The sequence below is a fragment of the Corvus hawaiiensis genome, chromosome 3 (genome assembly GCF_020740725.1).
Source record: "Corvus hawaiiensis isolate bCorHaw1 chromosome 3, bCorHaw1.pri.cur, whole genome shotgun sequence".
In the NCBI taxonomy this organism is placed as follows: domain Eukaryota; kingdom Metazoa; phylum Chordata; class Aves; order Passeriformes; family Corvidae; genus Corvus; species Corvus hawaiiensis.
In genome coordinates, this window is record NC_063215.1 from 119,930,909 (window position 1) to 119,948,026 (window position 17,118).

General features: G+C 44.6%; 1 protein-coding gene across 5 annotated transcripts in view; it reads left to right on the top strand.

Annotated features, from left to right (window-relative positions):
* The window catches only part of RTN4 (reticulon 4), a 40,442-nt gene that overhangs the window by 18,653 nt on the left and 4,671 nt on the right, over nt 1-17,118 (top strand). For 3 of the 5 annotated variants that reach the window (XM_048297032.1, XM_048297034.1, XM_048297035.1), the window contains 2 exons: nt 11,659-11,866; nt 13,660-13,798. In XM_048297032.1, the coding sequence (XP_048152989.1) occupies nt 11,659-11,866; nt 13,660-13,798 (347 nt within the window). Of the gene's footprint in view, nt 1-4,664; nt 4,867-8,403; nt 8,435-11,658; nt 11,867-13,659; nt 13,799-17,118 lie in introns of those variants that run through there. The other 2 variants (XM_048297036.1, XM_048297037.1) reach the window with 2 other exon arrangements.

Sequence of the window (17,118 nt, forward strand, 5' to 3'; positions counted from 1 at the left end):
TAGGCTGGGGGTAGCAAATCCTTGCCTGGGGAAGGCAGCCCCTCACTGTGGCTCTGAGGAGGACACAGCTGCTGCTCTTCCATCCGTGGGAAGCTGCCCCAGAAGCTGCAGAGACCCAGCTGCCAGAGCAGAGAGGAGGAAGTTGAACTTGAACAGTGTCATCGCTCTCCCATCCATGGCCCAGTGCAGGGACAGGGCCCAGATCTGTCCAGTGAGCTGGGCTGGGGAGCTGCAGCCTCTCAGCGTTGTGTTCACTCTGGAAAGCAGCTGCAGCTTTCATTTTTGACATGCTGTGTTGTTTGGGAAGAAATTTTTTTGCTTTACTCCCGAGGAATATTTGCTTAAAGCTAAACAGATGAGAATACCAACTCAAAAATGGGCCTTTTTTTCTGGATTTTTCTCCACACTCTGCTGTGTTGCAAAATACAGAACTGGACTTCTGAGGCAAGCCACAAACAACATCAGTTGTCTGCTTTAAATACCACACTGCTTAGGCACAATTTCAGAGAATCGTTGAGGAACTAACAAGGAGGGATTGTTCATCACAAGGCCAAGTGCATTTGTGCATGTGTTTGGCCTTCTGAGTCTACCTTTGTTCTTTGGGGTTTTTTTCCTACCCATCAGTGGAACTGAAATAGATTTTACTGTGTCTTAAGACTTGTGGAATTCAGCTGGTGTGATGGTGTGACTGATGCTTGTTAAAGCTTTAATCTGAGCTGCCTTACTGGTGCGCTTAAATCCAAAGTTGTGGAATGCTTACTTAACAGTGCTATTTTTTGGAAGCTAACCTAAATGCCAGTATGTTGTAACTTCCCACAGCCCCAGTGGGCTGCGGGGAGCTAACAGGGATTCTAAAAAGGCTGCAGACACTTTTTAAACTTCCCCACTTCTCTGAAGCAAATGTAAAGCTCTGAAGGGCCTCCTGGGTAGAAGGAGGTTTGTTAAATGGTGCCTGGCACACCTTTGGGTAACCTGGATAGATTTAAGAAACAGAAAACCAAAAAACCCCAAACCCAAACAAATTCAGAACTGTAGGTAGTTATACAGAAACCCCTCTCCTTGCAACAGTTGGAACCATTTCAAGGGCAAACACCTCCCTGCAATACCAGCAATTTCTGATGTCTTGAATACTGTGGGGTTTTTTTTTCAAATTTGTATTTCTCAGTAGGTGCTGTATTTGGCTTTGAGCAAATAGCCTTGCTTCTGTCACCCTCACCAGACCTCAAAATACGCATTCCTGAGCTCCGTCAATGCACTGCCTGGTAAGACGTGACCTCAGAGGGCAGCTTCTGTGAGTTCAGGTGCTGCTGCCCCAGCTCCTGCAGGAGGTGTGAGCACCAGGCCAGTGCAGCGGGCACTGGGGAGCCATGGATTAGGGCCAGCCTGTGTGACAGGGCTTTAATGCCATCTAGTGTTTGTCACCGAGGTGGAACCTCAGCTCCTGCTGGATGGGAAGGGATCCATCCCAGGTTTGGAGAAATTCCCAACTCCTGAAATGAGTCTGAGAGGTGAAAGCTAAATATACACATTACATCTCTCAGCCCTTCTGTTGCACAGTCTATCTTCTCTCATACAGATCATTAATCCTCCCCAAACCCGTGCTTTCCACAAACCTGGTTTTGATTGACAGGATGTGGAAGTTTTTACATTATTGATATTATTGAATTATAGACTCAAAACCTCTGACCACTACAAAGTTATGAACTAGAATGGAAATTGGCAGTTTAAATCTCTGTGTGTCCGTGTTGAGCATTACAATAATATTTGGAAATAATGTTGAGATCTTTGCCATCAAGACACTCAGTTTCCCAGAACACCCTTGTTTCATGGCTCTGTAGACATTCCTTTCAGGTTAAATCTAACTGGTTTATTTGCTTTCATTACAGGCACTCAGAAATGCAGCTAATTACTAATTTGTACATTTCCTGGATTTTCTTGAGGGGGCAAACACAAAGGTGAAGCCCAGGTGGGAAATGTGCTTTGAGAGGGTTGTACTAATGCTGAGTCTTTCCTTTTTCCCCTCTGCAACATGGGGGCAGAAATCAAATACTTCCTGTGATGCTGTAACACAAACCAGGTCATTGCAGTTGTGTGAAGCTTAAAGGGCATTAGATGTTCTGCCTGATACCAGCTGTACCCATTTGGGGAATTTCTGTTATTTTCTGTGTTTGTAGTGAGTTAAATGGAGCCACTCAGCAGATGGGAGGTGTTTGGTTCTGTTTGTTGTTTTTCACTGGAGAAAAAATGCCTTGGAATGTCTCTGGAGTTTCTTTCAGAAGCAGATTGGTTAAATGCCATTTAATTCAACATAAAATATCTTGATTTAATTTCATCTCATTGTATTCCTAGATTCTTTGCTTGTTCAGGTCATCTTTTATGCTAGCAGGTAAATAATAATAATTGGAGAGTACCAGAGGGCAGAGAATTTGGAGAGGAGTAGGAGGAATGAGGAAAAAACCAAACCCAATGAGTGAAAATTTTCTGAAGGAAAGACACAGACCTGCTGTGTTTCATTAGAGCTCTTGTGACCCCTGTTGAGAGGCAAAGACTTGTTGTGTAGCTGAGGCTGCTAAAAGAGCAAAGCCTGAGAGATGTTCCTTCAGAGTGGCAGAATTAGGGAGAAAATGGAGCATTTGGGCTAAGTTTCCAACTTTGCCAGGAGCACAGATAGGCACCAGCACTGAGGGAGAGCAGAAGGAAGTGCAGTGCAAAAGTGCTGTTCTCAGTGCCCCTGCTCAGGGTGATTTATGGTGTGAGTAGGGACTGAGTAAAGCCCTCGCCCTGCCAGGCAGCAGCTCCTTGGAGCCTGGGGCGTTCCGTGACACGTGTCCAGAACTGATTGTGTCTGACTTGTCTGGGGGACCTGATAATGCCACCTCCTCTGGACTTGGTATTCAAATGTGCTGTAGAGGCAGGTGTGCAATATCCCTGCTGAAAACAGAGCTTCTCCAGAGGTTTGGCAGTGCTGGTGCCTGGTTTATGTGCCGAGTGTTCCCTCTTGCTGGAAAGGGGAGATGGATTTCATTACGGGTGTGTTTGCATGGAGCAGTGAGAGTGAACACTGAGTATGCAAAGAGTAAAGAGGAGGGTCTGGGGGGCAGTGAGGGTGCACTGGAGATGAGAGGAACAGGACAGGTGGTGCAGCCTCTCTGCTGTGGCCACAGCAAACCCTCTGGTTAGAGAAAGTTGCATAAATGCACTATTTTAAGTATAAGATACAAAGAATATAAATACGAAATGAAGAGGCTTTAATTGGGTATCTTTAGAAATTAGATAATTAGTGGAAAGACCTTTGAAAGCATGATGTTTTTTGGCAAATACAGTGGCAGTGCAAATATGGAGAGAGACTCAGGTTTTGGTGGTTTCCAGTTCAGCTTGAAGACAGAAGCAGATTCTCAGATGTATTTTGTACTTTTTTTTTGGTACAGTGCAACTTTTCACATTTGCTTGCACTTTGATGTTTGAATATACGCTCCCTACTTCCCTCCTAGTTTGGATTTACCTGTTGAAATTGGAACTGAAATGCATGTCTTTGTCTAAGTTAAAAAGAGATGTAACTGGTAAAGGAGGCCTTAAATTTATGTAGCAGTTGAAGTCAAACCCAGGGCTTTTGGGTATCTTTGTAGTAATCTTTCTCAGTGTAAGATTGTTCTAATGAGAAGAGAAACTGTCTATTTAAGGTCTGAATCTGGATCTCTAGCCCTCCTGGTCTGCTGTATTTTTGTGGAAATGTGGCAATGCCCTTTTCTAGTTCTTTAGAAAATGGTGTATTAGATTTTTAAGAGGCTTTGGAGCAGTCCTGGGAAGATTTTAGCTTTTTGTTGTCAGCCCCAGATCTTAAGAAGAGACTCCAAACTGGGAAAGAAATGGTGGTTTTTCCAGCAGGGTTTGAAACAAAATGACAACGTGATTCCCACAGCTCTTCTCTTTCAGATTTGGAGTTGTAGTTCACCTCCTCTCCTGTTTGTGCAATACTTTCTATATGTTGGTACTGTAAACTGTCAGGTTCCGGTTTTTATTTAAATGAAGGGAACAGTTAATTGTCAGGTCAGCAGCTGCTGACAGAGAATGCTGATGTAAAATAAAAAAGGGGAAGGTGTTTGCTGGTAGGAATTGGGTAAAGGGCTGAGTAACTTTTTCTGCGGGCTTCCTTAAGAGGAATAAATACGGCTGAGCAGCTCCTGAGGACTAAAGATACCAGCAAAAGGATTAATCGTGTTCTTCATGAGCCTCTGCTTTTGTTCCAGGCACAGAAAGGGTCCTTTTCTGTTTCCCTTCACGCTGCTTGTTGTGAAGGGAGAGGTGTTACAAAGATGTCGCTGTTAGTCCTCCAGCAGCCAGACATTAGTTTACAGAAACCCGAGGGGAAGCCATACATCTGGGAGCTTTGTAAACGCCTTTGAACCTCTGTTTGAAAAGCAATCTATTTAAAGCTCGTCTGGTGACTACTTTTAGCCGGGCCGCGAAAAGCCGCTTAGCGCGGCCGGGCTCCGCGAGCCCTCGCTGCCGTCCGTGCAGCGGGGCCGCCGTGCCGGGAGGAGCCGCTCCCCCGGGGCCGGCAGGAGCCGCTCCCGCCGTGCCAGCGGCTCCGTGCCGGCGGCTCCGTGCCAGCGGCTCCGTGCCGGCGCTCCGGGCTGCGCCGGGCGCAGCGGGGCCGTGCGGTGCCAGCACTGCGTCAGCTCCACACCCCGTCAGCTGACCCGCTCCTGCAGCACCAGTGCAGCACCACTGCGGAGCCCGGGGAAGCCCATGGTTCCCTCCCTGGGCTGCAGGGCGCTTCTCCCGCAGCTCTCCCCTCTTGGAATGCATAATTGATAATCGCAGCTGGAGAGATGGACAGTCAGCCGAGCAGTTGGAAGGATAAGGGTATTTATTCTTTCACCTTTTTTCCTTATTTTATTCCTTAAAGATGCCGCGGGTTGTTTTCAGCAAATGGTGTCTGTAGCTTGTATTAATCTGATTGTGAAGTGTAGCCGAAGGTGCGGGGTCTCTTTGTGCTGCATGCAGAATTATAAAAGCTGCAGCTTAAAATGGGTAAATATGAGCAATACAGAAGAATAAATAATTTATGTAGGTGAAACAGCTCGTGTGACACTGCAGATCTTTTCCAGTCCTACAGAGCATATTAATGAAGGGCTTGTTTTGGTATGCGTGGCACAAATACCGGCATAGTCCGAATTTAGTCCGTGGTCTTTGGAAATTTCGAGATTATTAACAATCTAACAGCACTAACCATTAACTGAAAAGCCCCACATAGTCTGCAGGTCATGCTCTAATATTTTTAAGAGGAGAAATTGCATGCAGGCTACAGCAGGGTGGGGGGATTTTCTCTAAAAATCTGTTTGAAATACACCCTTAATCCTATTTGCTTTGTATTGTTCATAATTCTGTCGAATTCTAGGTAAAACTGTGTCTGACTTTTCAATATTTACAGCCATAATAACAAATTGTTTTAGGTAAATAAGTAGCTAACCTTAAATTAGTGTGGTGCTGACCTTTGTTCCTGTAAGCACCAATGGGAGATCTCCGGTGTAAATCTCTGTGGATCATTACATTAGTGCTCAGTGTGTTAGAGTTTAAGCCTTATTTGAATACATAATCTTCATACTTTATCAACAGGACAAGCTTTAAAAAAATTTCATCATCTCTGGATACTTGAATATATTTTAAAGGGCCCTATCATGCTTGGTGCTTGTGAAGTTTTCATCTTTTTTAGGGAATTATTGTTTAAAATCCGGGGTTTTTTATCTTTTTCCACTTGTACAAAATTGCCAGCTGTCTGAAATCCATAGAATGCTTTATCAGAACCTGAATATATAGCAAAAAAAGCCCTGCAGGTGAAAACACTTTGCCCCTGCAAAATCAGGTTCTCAAAGTTTAATCTTTCATTAAAGGGCTGTAAAATATTAGGAAAAAATATTATGCGGTGTTTAGTAATATGTTATTGATGTGTAAGTAATTTAAATGTTCAAGGCTTTGTACCTCAGGCCTGAAATTCTTGGGGAAGAAAGAAAGGAAAGGGGGAAAAAAAAGATAAAAAAAAAAGAAAGGGGTGAGGTCAGAAGGTTTTGGTAAAAATCGAAAGGCAGGTTCCCTTTTTGTGCTCAGGCCCAATTTGCAGGTTTCTTTTACAGCCAGCCAAGCAGGGGTGGTGCTGATCTGAAAGCACTTTTCCCACCCTGGAATTTGAGGCCTTGAGAATAATGGAGTCTGTTTGGGTTTAAAACCCCCGAATTGCCCATTCTGAGCAGAGATCAGGTCTAAAAGAAAATGGAAGCAGAAATGAAGGTTTTCAGGGAAGCAGAAGACCCTGGTTCCTCTCCTTTTGCAGCTGCTGTTCAAGCCTGGTTTAGTGTTGTTTTTTTGTTTAGAACAAGACGAAGACGCCGTGTTTCACGTTCTTCCTTCCTTAGGTCAGGCTCCAGTGGCATGGAAAATGATGGGTAAAGTTCAGGGACTGATTGCACTATTCATCAAGCCCCAAAATAAATACAGAAGCAAATATTGCAACATGCTTCTTTCCATGCTAAAAAATGACTTAAAAAAAAAATAAATCTAAAACAAGAGAAGAGCAGAAAGTATGGTGGTTCATAGTTGGACTTTGCAGCTGAAACACTACATGCTAATGAATATAGTCTTAAATTTAGATTTGGTATATGTGTTGTAGTTGGGGAACAAACACAATGCAAGTGGTGCAACTTGTGGCATTGATTAATACCTGTGGTATTGATCATCTAGATAGGATGAAAGAGGTCTACCCTGGGGGGGTAGAATGATTTTAAATTTTAATGCTTTTAAAGATAGGCCCTATGGAGTAATTGATACTAAACTGTAACATTTTTAAATTTAATTTTTAATAATTTCAATGAATTGTCAGGTTTTAATGGCTGAATATTGATAGATGAACAGCACAGCTATACTTCCAGGTTATCCCAGGATTCTTTTCTAATTAATGAGCAGAAAATCTCTCTGAATTTTGGTTCAACTTAGTTAACTGATGGCAAAGACTGCATAGGCAACCTTTATCTTGAATATTTGGGGCTTTGGAATGGTTTTCCCAGTTGGTACATTGTGCACACATGCACGAGCATCTGGCCAAGTAGAAATGAAAGAAAAACGTTGGTTTTGGCTTATTAGTATTTGGGATTTTTTTTTTCTTTTTTTTTTTTTTTGAATCTGTTAGTGTTGGTCATGTTGTTGTTTTAACATGTACTTGTGAAATCTGTATCACTTTTTTTGCTGTGGGTTGTGGTGCAGATGTGCCAAGCCTGTGCGTGGTGCAGCCTTGTTTTGTGCCCTCTGGCACCCATTTGGAGCCGCCTGTCCCGCTGGACGTGCTGCTCCGCGGGGATGCCTGTCCCTGGGACAGGGACAGCTCTGTTGGTGGCAGTCCCACGTGCTTGGCACCACCTGCAGTCCTGCTGTCACCACCCAGCTTCTCCAGCCTGGGGGCTGGTGGTTGTTCCTGGCTTGTAGGGAGACAGTCAAGGACCGAACTGGCTTCCCATGTGGCTGATGAGCGTAAATGGAGGCTGCAATTTTGTGGCCTTGTCTCTGCTCCTGTTAGGATGTCAACCAGGATTTTGAATAATCATCTTGATGTAGGAAGCCTTGAAAATGCCAGAGCCCAGTCTGTGGTGGTGCTGGTGCTTGACACACCAACCACTGGATGGTTGATGGCTTCTCCTGGAGGTTGGGCTGTGTCCCGGCCCCACTCCAGTGGAGCTGCAGGGTCAGCACTTGGATTCTCTGCACAGAGATCAGTAGAAGCCCTGAAGATCACATATTTACACATCCTGTGTAAATATGAAGTTTTTTACGTGTAAGTGGAAAAGGCCTCTCTGAGCAGAAATGCAGAGCAATTTGTGGTTGTGGATTTTGTCCCCAGCAGCTTTTCCTGCTCGGTGACAGATGGGACACTGCGCCCCAGCCGTGCTGAAAGCTGCCCGTTCTCAGCACTGCTGTCCCATTTCTCTATTGGCACAACGCTAAATTGATCCAGAAAAGGCTCCTCCCTGTGCCTCCACACTGTTACTAGGAGAATATAAAGGATCTGTGCCTACCTTTCACGTTACAGAAAGGTTCCAGTGTAACAACGCCCGTAAATCACACAGTGTTTCTTCCCCTCTCTCCCCTCCCCTTTGACACAAACAGCCTTTCTTCGGCGCTGAAGCCCGGCGTTTGTTGGGCTGTAAATACTGGATAGAGGGGAGTTGTTCATTGTGCAGGGAGCCCGTGGCTCCGCAGCTGCATTCCAAGGATTTAGCGCGCACGCAGCCATTGGCGGGGCGGCTGCCGCTGGATTTGGGATGGCAGCGGGCGGAGGTTGCGTAGCTCCGACCTCCGAGTGCCCTCGCAGGAAGTGGAAAGCGCCGGGAGGGAGCCGTGCCAGGGCTGGGTGCTTGCAGCACGCTCAAGATGGATGCCAAAATGGGTTAGTCCCTTTTTCCTGGTTTTCTCTGGTACACGTGAGCTCAACTCGCTCGTAGGTCTCGCTTTTAACTTCTCTTTCAAAAGAAAAAAAAGACAGTTTCTTGGTTCAGAGTTTTTTAAAAAAGGATTATCAGGTTAAGTGTATCAGACCGCTTGTTTTTGTCATCAAACCCCGGTATGACTTGCTCAGTTTTAAGTTAAATATCTGAAAGGAAAAGACTTTAAGAAATACAGTGCCAAAGCTATCGCAGCACTTGCTTTAAAAGCAAAATGTAACTGGATGAGTTGTGCATGTAAGGCACGGATGGTACGGGACTATTTTTAGACGTGCCAAGTGACAGTTCGTGCTTACCAAATGTAGGCAGCTGTTCTTGTTTTAGAATAGGCCTGCAAGACGTGCATTAGTATTATTTATTTTATTAGACTTCATATTGTATAGAATGCAGCTCAGAACAGTTTTCATAAGGAAAGACATTGTGGGGCTGTTGCTGAGAATTGGTTTGGGGGTTTTGTTTGTCTGGTTTTATTTTTAATCTGCTGTGAATATCTCGTGTGTAAATTAAAGCCAGAAAGCTGCTTCTAGTAATGCTTTCAATCTTTTCCTTTTGAAATAAATGAAAATAACCTCCTTCTGATCAATGGGAGAATACAAATCAGTGGTATAATGTGCTTTCTTGGATTGCAAAATTACAAAGCAGTTTTTCAGTGACTTAAACACCGAATTTCCTTTGAGGAATTTAGGATGAAACCAGATCCATATGCCATTAAGCCGGAACTTGTTTGCTCGTTCTCCGAAAGGAGTGAAGATGGAATGAGGAAAAATGTTTTATGTGCAGCTTAACTCTGACCCAGGAGCTCCTGGCGTGAGGATTTTTCTTACTGATTACCGAGAACAAAAGACTTGATGGGTCGCTAAAGGCCATTTAGCTTTTGGCCGTGTGCTTTAATTCCAGCAATGTACCTTTGTTTCTGGCATTCTGGAACTGTCATACAGATGAATTACTCTCTTTACATTTCCCATAACTGGTATAATGCATTAATGCATGGGATAAGTGATTTCCTATGGAGCGGGAGGAACCCACAGCTTTAAAGCTGTGCAGAGAGGAGGGAGCAGCTCATTTACAGAAATAATGCTGTCTGCAGGCAGAGAGGAGCAGGGCTCATACTGAATGTGACACCTGATACAGGGGCAGCCCCAAATTCGAGTGCATGGATGCTCAAATTGCAACGTTTAAAAATAAACACAGTTTCAGTGCTTGCAGCAAATGCTCCAAAATAAATGAGTTTGGGGGTTTTTGGGGTTTTTTTTGTTTGTTTGGTTGTTTTTTTTTTTTTTTTTTTCAAAGATGCCTTACATGATTTAAGAGCACAAAATCCATCAACTGGTTTTGGCAAGACTGGTTGTGAAGATCTCACCCAGGTGTTGAGGCTCCTTGGAGCTCAGTTTAGGTTTACTGGTTACAAGGATTCTTAGGTCAATCTCATGGTTTTGTTGATGCTTAATGCAAGGTGTGTAGAGACACTTTTGTGTCCGGAAGCAAAGAAAGAACCCAAAGAAAAAGTTAGATTTTGGGATCGAAACCCACACAAAAGGAGATCTACAATGACTTGATTTTGTTTGTTTGATTTTTACAAATGCTAAGGAAAAGTTGTATTGCTTGGGGCCTGGGCTGCAGTGGGAGGAGGAGTTTGGATTGGAGATGCTGGGGAGAGCAGGAGCGTCGCCTCCGGGCGATGCCGCTCTATCTCTGCCCCCATATGTTTGTGCAGTCACATGGTGGCAGCTCCAGGCCCTGATCTGGCTGGCTCCTGGCTTTCTGGGATGGTTTTGGCACAGCACAGGCAGCCAGGCTGGAAGAAAGGAGCGAGATGGATAGTGGTGGAGCGGTCGGGCTGTTCCTTCCACAGCACTTCTGGTCTGTGATAATTTGAAGGTGTTGGTGCAGCTGTAACCTGGCTCTGTCTGTGAGGCTGCAGGAAACTTCTGCTGAAATGTGAATTAAATATCGGGGTAAGAGACTTTACATTATGGTACGTTTTAAGTTTCTGACTGTGGTTTTCATTTTCCTGCTATGCAGTACAGTTTCCCTGTGGGAATAACTGGAAAGGATTTCAGCTCTTGAAAGTCTGGAAAAACACACCCCAGCCCCAGGGGCTTTGTCATATTGTACCTACAAAAGGGTTTCACAGACTTTGCCCTGCAGAGGTTACCAAGTGTTGAATGTTGGTGCATGACTGTGTGTTCATCCTGCAAGAAATAATAGACAAATTCTACTTTTAAATGGTTTTATAGTCATCCAGACAAAGACTCTGTTCTAAGTTGTGGTACACTGTTTTGCAGTCAATTTTGCTGATGTTTAGGATGAGGCAGGATTACTAAATGGACAGTGCAACAGTAATAATGTTTCTGTAATTCATCTTGAGCTCTTTATCTAGTAGGTTATTGCTGCTCTGCAATGAGTGTGTCAGGTCATTACCTACGCCTTGTGCAAGGGTGTAGTTTGCTTTGAACAGTGATGCTAAAAATGGCATAATATTGTGTTCTCTAATGAGGGTCACTTAAGGAAAACTAAACGGGGTTTGCAAATGAAGTCTTCTGCATTGGAGCACAGTAGATTTAGCCTGGATTGACATTTCAGGGAGTGTATTCCCTCTTGATGGCTCAGTCTGTCACCCATAATCAACATTATAAACTCCCATGGGAATGCTTTCATCAAAAGAAAACAAAATGAACTGTTAATGAGTCTTTGAGCAGTGCCTTTGCCTCTACCAGGCTTGGAAAGATACAATGGTTTGGAGATCTGCTGGTGTCTTGTCATCTGTCCTAACAGGGGAATTGGAATCAATCTCTCCAGGGAGTGACCTCCACAAAATGCCCGACAATGAGAGGAAATGAAGCACAAAGTGCTGTGATTCTGGTGCAGAACAGAGCACAGTAGCTGAAGAGATGCATTCTGACATTGCTTTAAGGGCAGCATTGGTTTAAAATTTGAACGGTTGCATCTGAGGTAGTCCTAATAGCAGTAATTCCAATAATCTGAAGTCCAGAGCAGAGCCAGTACTAAATAGCCTATTTCTAGTTGTGATTTCAGCTCTGGTTTGGCGGGGGTTCGCAAGTTCCACTCTTGGTGACTCTCAGCAGTCGAGTGAATAATGAAATTTTACTGTCTTCATATGGCTGTAAAAGGTGTCTTGTTCTAATTTCTTACCTCTTTTAAATTGTAGTTGTTGACCTCCTTTACTGGCGAGACATTAAGAAGACCGGGGTGGTGTTTGGAGCCAGCTTGTTCCTGCTGCTCTCATTAACAGTGTTCAGCATCGTGAGCGTCACAGCCTACATTGCCCTGGCCCTGCTCTCTGTCACCATCAGCTTTAGGATATACAAGGGAGTTATCCAGGCAATCCAGAAGTCTGATGAGGGCCACCCCTTCAGGTGAGATTTTTCTTTTAATCGAGCAAAAGTGTGTAGTTTTGGAGAGCAGCAGTGTTGGTGCTGCCAGAAGCAGTGGGTGACTCGTGCTGGAAGATGTTGCATAATAATGTAACAAGACTCTGCACTGAAAAATGTGTTCCCCGCTTTCAGATTTTCTCAGGAGTCATACAATAAATACAGAAAATGGACTGAGGGCTTGGTACAAGGGATGGAAAAATCAGAATAAATGTAGCAGGGTTTAAACCATGACAAGGGTTTTTTAAGGATGTTCTTAAAACGTGTGGTTTGGTGTGCAGCAGTGTAGCTGTGCTCCCCACTTGCAAGGCTGCCCTGTCAGTGACAGGATGCAGGTACCCACTGCTGCAGAGCTGCCTCTTAAGAGAAACAAAACTTTATTAATCTGTGTTGGAGGACTTGTAGGAGTGTGTGTTTCCTGTTTCCCTGCCAGCCCTGTCCCACTCTGCCCAGCCTTCCTGTTCCCTTTTATTAATGAGTGAAGTGGCTCAGTCTCTCCTTGCAGCCTTCAGAAAGTCCTTTTTGCCCCTCTGTCTACAGCCCTCTTACTAATTTTGTGGTATTCCCTTCTTCCCATCTTTTGTAAGGCAAAGCAAAGTGTTTCCGTAGGTTTCCCTCCATTCCTCCCAGACCACGTGCAGTGGCTCCTTTTCCAGTGGAAGCCAGTCTGTGGGACAAAACTCTGTGGAGAAAACACCCCCTCGTCAGGGTGAATATTCCCAGTTGAAATCTCGTTTGCTTCTCATTATCCAAACAACAATTTCAAGTTTTTTCTTAGCAGGAACAAGCAGAACTTGTTCTACCTGTGCTCTTTCTGCAGTTTATTTCTGAAAATACTGATATTCTTGAGCAGCTTCCAGACATTCTTGCCCAGCATACCTGGTTGCTTACTTTTTTCTGTATAGCTTAGCTACAAGAAGGGTGTTTTTACTTGAAAAATCTCATGAGAACAATTGGATTTTAGATGCAGGTACTGAGTATTCTGTGGATGAGCTGGGAAGGGTGAGCAGATGGAAGCCAAGGGTGGATGGCAGAATGCAGCCCTGAAATGGCCAATTGCTGCATTCACCATTTGAAGTATTTTCATTTGTCTTGGACTTGCCACAAGGTCATGTTTAGCTTTGCCTTAAATTGCACAACGCTCCCATGTATGTCATTTTCTTATTAAAAAAGCCCAAACAAAATCACCCCAAAGCAGAATCCCCCTAAGCAAAGTTTAACAACTGTAAAATGATTGCATTGCTCCTTCTGCCTCCAGCATGCACATTAGAAAATTAATTTATACTTTGTTTAAAGACTCCTAATTGCCATAGCCACTACAATTACAGATAAAAGTGACAGTGGAGTGGAAAGAACACATAACCAGATAGGGGCTTATATCTTTATGTAAAAGAACTGCTCTCACTAGCTGTAAGAATTTTTTCTAGCAAATGAGGAATTTAGCCCATTTTCTTGTGCCATAGTGTGTTACAGCTTAATGGTAACTCCACAAGGGCCTTCCAGGGGCAGAAATGGATATATTGCTTTTGTAGGATTTTTTTTTTTTTCCTTGTCTTAGGCTGCCCACCTTTTCTGCCTGGTGCAGGTGACTGAGTAAGTAGCAGTGAGAAAAAAATGGTTCACGAAGAATACCTGAAGTTAGTTCTGTTCTGTCCTTTCAGCATTCCTCGCACTGTGGAGTTTGTTTCTCTAGAACGCAGAAAGGAGGTTCTAGTGATACTGTATCTAACCCACAGCTCTGTTTGCAGCGCTGTTACAGTGAGGCTTCTCTCCTGCAGGGCTTACCTGGACTCCGATGTAGCCGTGTCGGAGGAGCTCATCCAGAAGTACAGCAACGTCGTGCTGGGCCACGTGAACGGCACCGTCCGGGAGCTGCGGCGCCTCTTCCTCGTCGATGACCTGGTGGATTCCCTCAAGGTGAGTTTGCCTCTGGGAGGACATTGCTGCTGACCCAGCTTAGCAAAGCCTGCTGCTCCTTGCAGAATGAACAGTGGCTCTGGTTAAGTAAATAACGAGGTGTAGTTTGTTGGTGGAAGTGTTTGGCACAGGGCTGGCTATCGAGTGCTGCCTGCAGTGATAGGGGTAGCTGTAAAGGATAGCTTGATCTGCACCTAGGCAGAGCAGGAGAACGAATGGAAAGCAGAAATAAGCTGTGGCTGCCTGCAGTTCCCTGTTCCAGCTCCTCGCTAGTGCCTCTCACAGCAGGAATCTTCTGAAAAAACAAGCCATGCTCCAGTCTTGGGCGTTGGGGGTGTGTCGCTGATGTGTGTGTCCCTCTGGAAAACCTGGCTCTGGGCTGGATTGCCCCAGCCTGGTTTGGAGTTGGTTTTCTGTTTGTGGTTAGTGCACAGCTCCCTGTCTCAAACAGGAGTTCTTGTTCCACTTCTGCTGGAAGAGTGGGGGCTGAGCAATGCCCGTGTGTTACTGGGAAGGTGGACACTTGTTCCAGCCCCTGGGTTTGGGAGTGAAAGCTGCTGCTTTTAGTGATGGGAATTACTGAAATGGGGTTTGCAAATTACTCTACCCAGTGTGAGCAGTGCTGTGTAACAGCTTGAGTACATCCATGTAGAATTTAATGGGATTTATTGAGGGTGGCAGAGCACAACTGACTGTGAAGAATAGTAATAAATTAAACAAAGTGTAACCAAAAAAGAAAGAAAACAACAAATGACACCAAAAAAACCCTCCAGAATAAAAGAATTGGCTGAAAATGCTTCAGTTTTGTTCTGGGAGAATTATATTCTCTCCTTTCAAGCTCTAACCGCCTTTCTTTGTTTTTGAAACTGGTTCTTCCTTTACCTAGTACAGTGTGTTGTCCACTTCTTTTTCAGTTTGCTTAATCTTCTTGAAAAAAAACTTGCATTTATCCTGCAGTAAATCCCCTTACTTAGTGCTTTATAAAGTCCTTTGAGTTGTTGTGGAGTTGGGGGAGGGGTTCCTTGTGAAATGTGGGGAAAACCAGGAAGGCTGTCCAAGTCCTTGTTGTATTTGTGCAATAGAAATCTGCAGGCAGATCTCGGGATCTTACCCAGAGTTTGTAGATCCAGTTTCTCATTATGCTCCAAGTTAAACAAAGTTTGTGCCAGCAAAGCTGCACCTGATGCCCTGCTGGCTCCTGCAGTGAGGCAGTTCCCTCTGGCAGCAGGAGGGGCGGGAGCTATAAGGGGGCTCTGCTGCTCCCGGGACAGATCTCTTTTCTCAGGAGGGAGAGAGGAGATGGAGTATTGGCCTGGGGGTTGTACAATAATTTCCCTGCTCCTAAAGGGCTCTGCAGGAAAAGGCTTTTTAGGAGCTGGTTGTGCATTCCTTTTCTGGTTGTTTTTTGAGACATGATCAATAGTGCTGCTGCTTAAGTCCTGTTTGGATCTGATTATCAACAGCACAGAAAAACTCAGAATCACAAGGTCGCTTGTGCTTCTGATTAAACCCTTCGTGATCTGTGCCTTGGTCTGAGTTAGGAGACTTCTCACAGTTTGTGTAGAGATCCCAACCCATTGCAGTGAGCAGCCAACTGCTGTTCCACTAAACACTGGTCTAAAAACAAGGCCTTCTGGAGGAATTATGTTAGAAGCAGAATTAATTCCAGCCAGAATGTCTTCAAGGCACTGTAATCACTTAAAATACTACAGTCCATAGGAAAGATGTGTTTATTCAGCTGAACTAATTCATTTCCCCTCTCTCCTTCTGACATTTAAAATGTTTTATGTAGGTTAATTAGTCTAATTTATGGTAGTTGGAAACAGCCCTTTATCAGGAACCAGTGAATGTCAGGACAGTTTACCAGCACAAGTTACTGATTTTGAAGAGTTTGTGCTCGAGGAGAACATTGGGATTCCGGGGTCTTATGTAATATAATGGCCCTGGTTTAAAAAATAAAAATACCTTGGCTTGTGTAGTTTAAACATCTTCACTATAGGAAACCACATGTTTGTGTATAATTCAAGTTACAGAGCTCTAATGTAGAAAATGTCTGCAGGTCAGTTTATTGTGTGTAATAGTTCTGACTGTAAAATCTGTCTTGTTAAGATTTCTTTTCTTCTTTATTAAACAATGCTTCAGTCAGGGAAGTCTTAAAATGGACTCTAAATATTTATGCAGCACAAGGAGAAATTCCTCACAGCTCTTGAGGAGTAATTCCAGACGAGCCCTTGCCAGAGCCCCAGGAGAAGCTGCATTTTGTCCTGGTAAAGGCTGTGCTGGCACTTGGCATGGCTGCTCTTGCACTTGCTCAGCTGAGGCTTTGAGGAACAGAGCTCTGTGCTGTATTCTGAGTATTCTATAGTAGAGAAGGGGTGCAGGGGCTGTTCTGGATTTGCCCATTCTGGCTGGCAAAACTGGGTTCAGTCCATCATCCACACAGGGCTTTCACTGGCTGGCGTACATGTCCTTGGAAGGGTCAGGCCAAGCTTGGCTCCTGAGCTTCCCCTCACCCCAAGTGGATGGGAGGGGCAGTATCAGCTCTGGAAGGAGGTGGAGCCTGGGCTGCCTTCTGCTTATTTTTCTTGTCTTAGAGCTTTATTTAGAGATGTTTCAGGGAAGGTTTTTGTGTTTGTAAAGGTCTCTTAGGTGTGTTTCAGGCAAGCCTTTTTGTGTTTCTGAGCGTGTCTGGGTTTGCATCATTTATAAGAAAAAGAAAATAGGGACCAGTAGGTAAATGTGGGATTGAGATGGATTCCAGGATGGATAATCCTGGGAGAGCTGAAGTGTCAGAAGGGTGCAGGGAGAGAAGTTGTGGGATCAGGGTCCTTCTCCCACTCAGTGCTAGCAAGTAAAGGGGATTAAAACCTGCACATGCAGCAGTTTATGGTTCTACCCTGATGCTGCTCTGGACAGACTTTGGGTGGAGAAAAGCTTGTGTGGTCAAGTGTGAACTCCTGGATTTTGCTCTTTCTTGAACCATAAATTTAATGCTCACTAAATGGGAGAGTTCTGATAATTGTTGGACTTTGGGATTGATTTGTCTTGTTACCCCTGTGCTTACGTAAACTCACATATTCTGCCCTGGGCAGAATCATCAGCAGTGTTGCTGGCTGCTGAGCTGGCTGGGGGTGCTGAGCTTCAGGAGTTGTGTCCATGTGGAGCAGGTCATGGAAAGCTGTTGGGATGCAAGAGAACCATTGTGAACCATCACACGCTCAGGGGCTCTTTGCCCAGTGCAAGCTGGTGCCTTTCGTCCCTCTGGGGGCGTGCTGCACCCACATGGGAGTGTTTGCTCCGTTAAAATGCCTGGTGCAAAG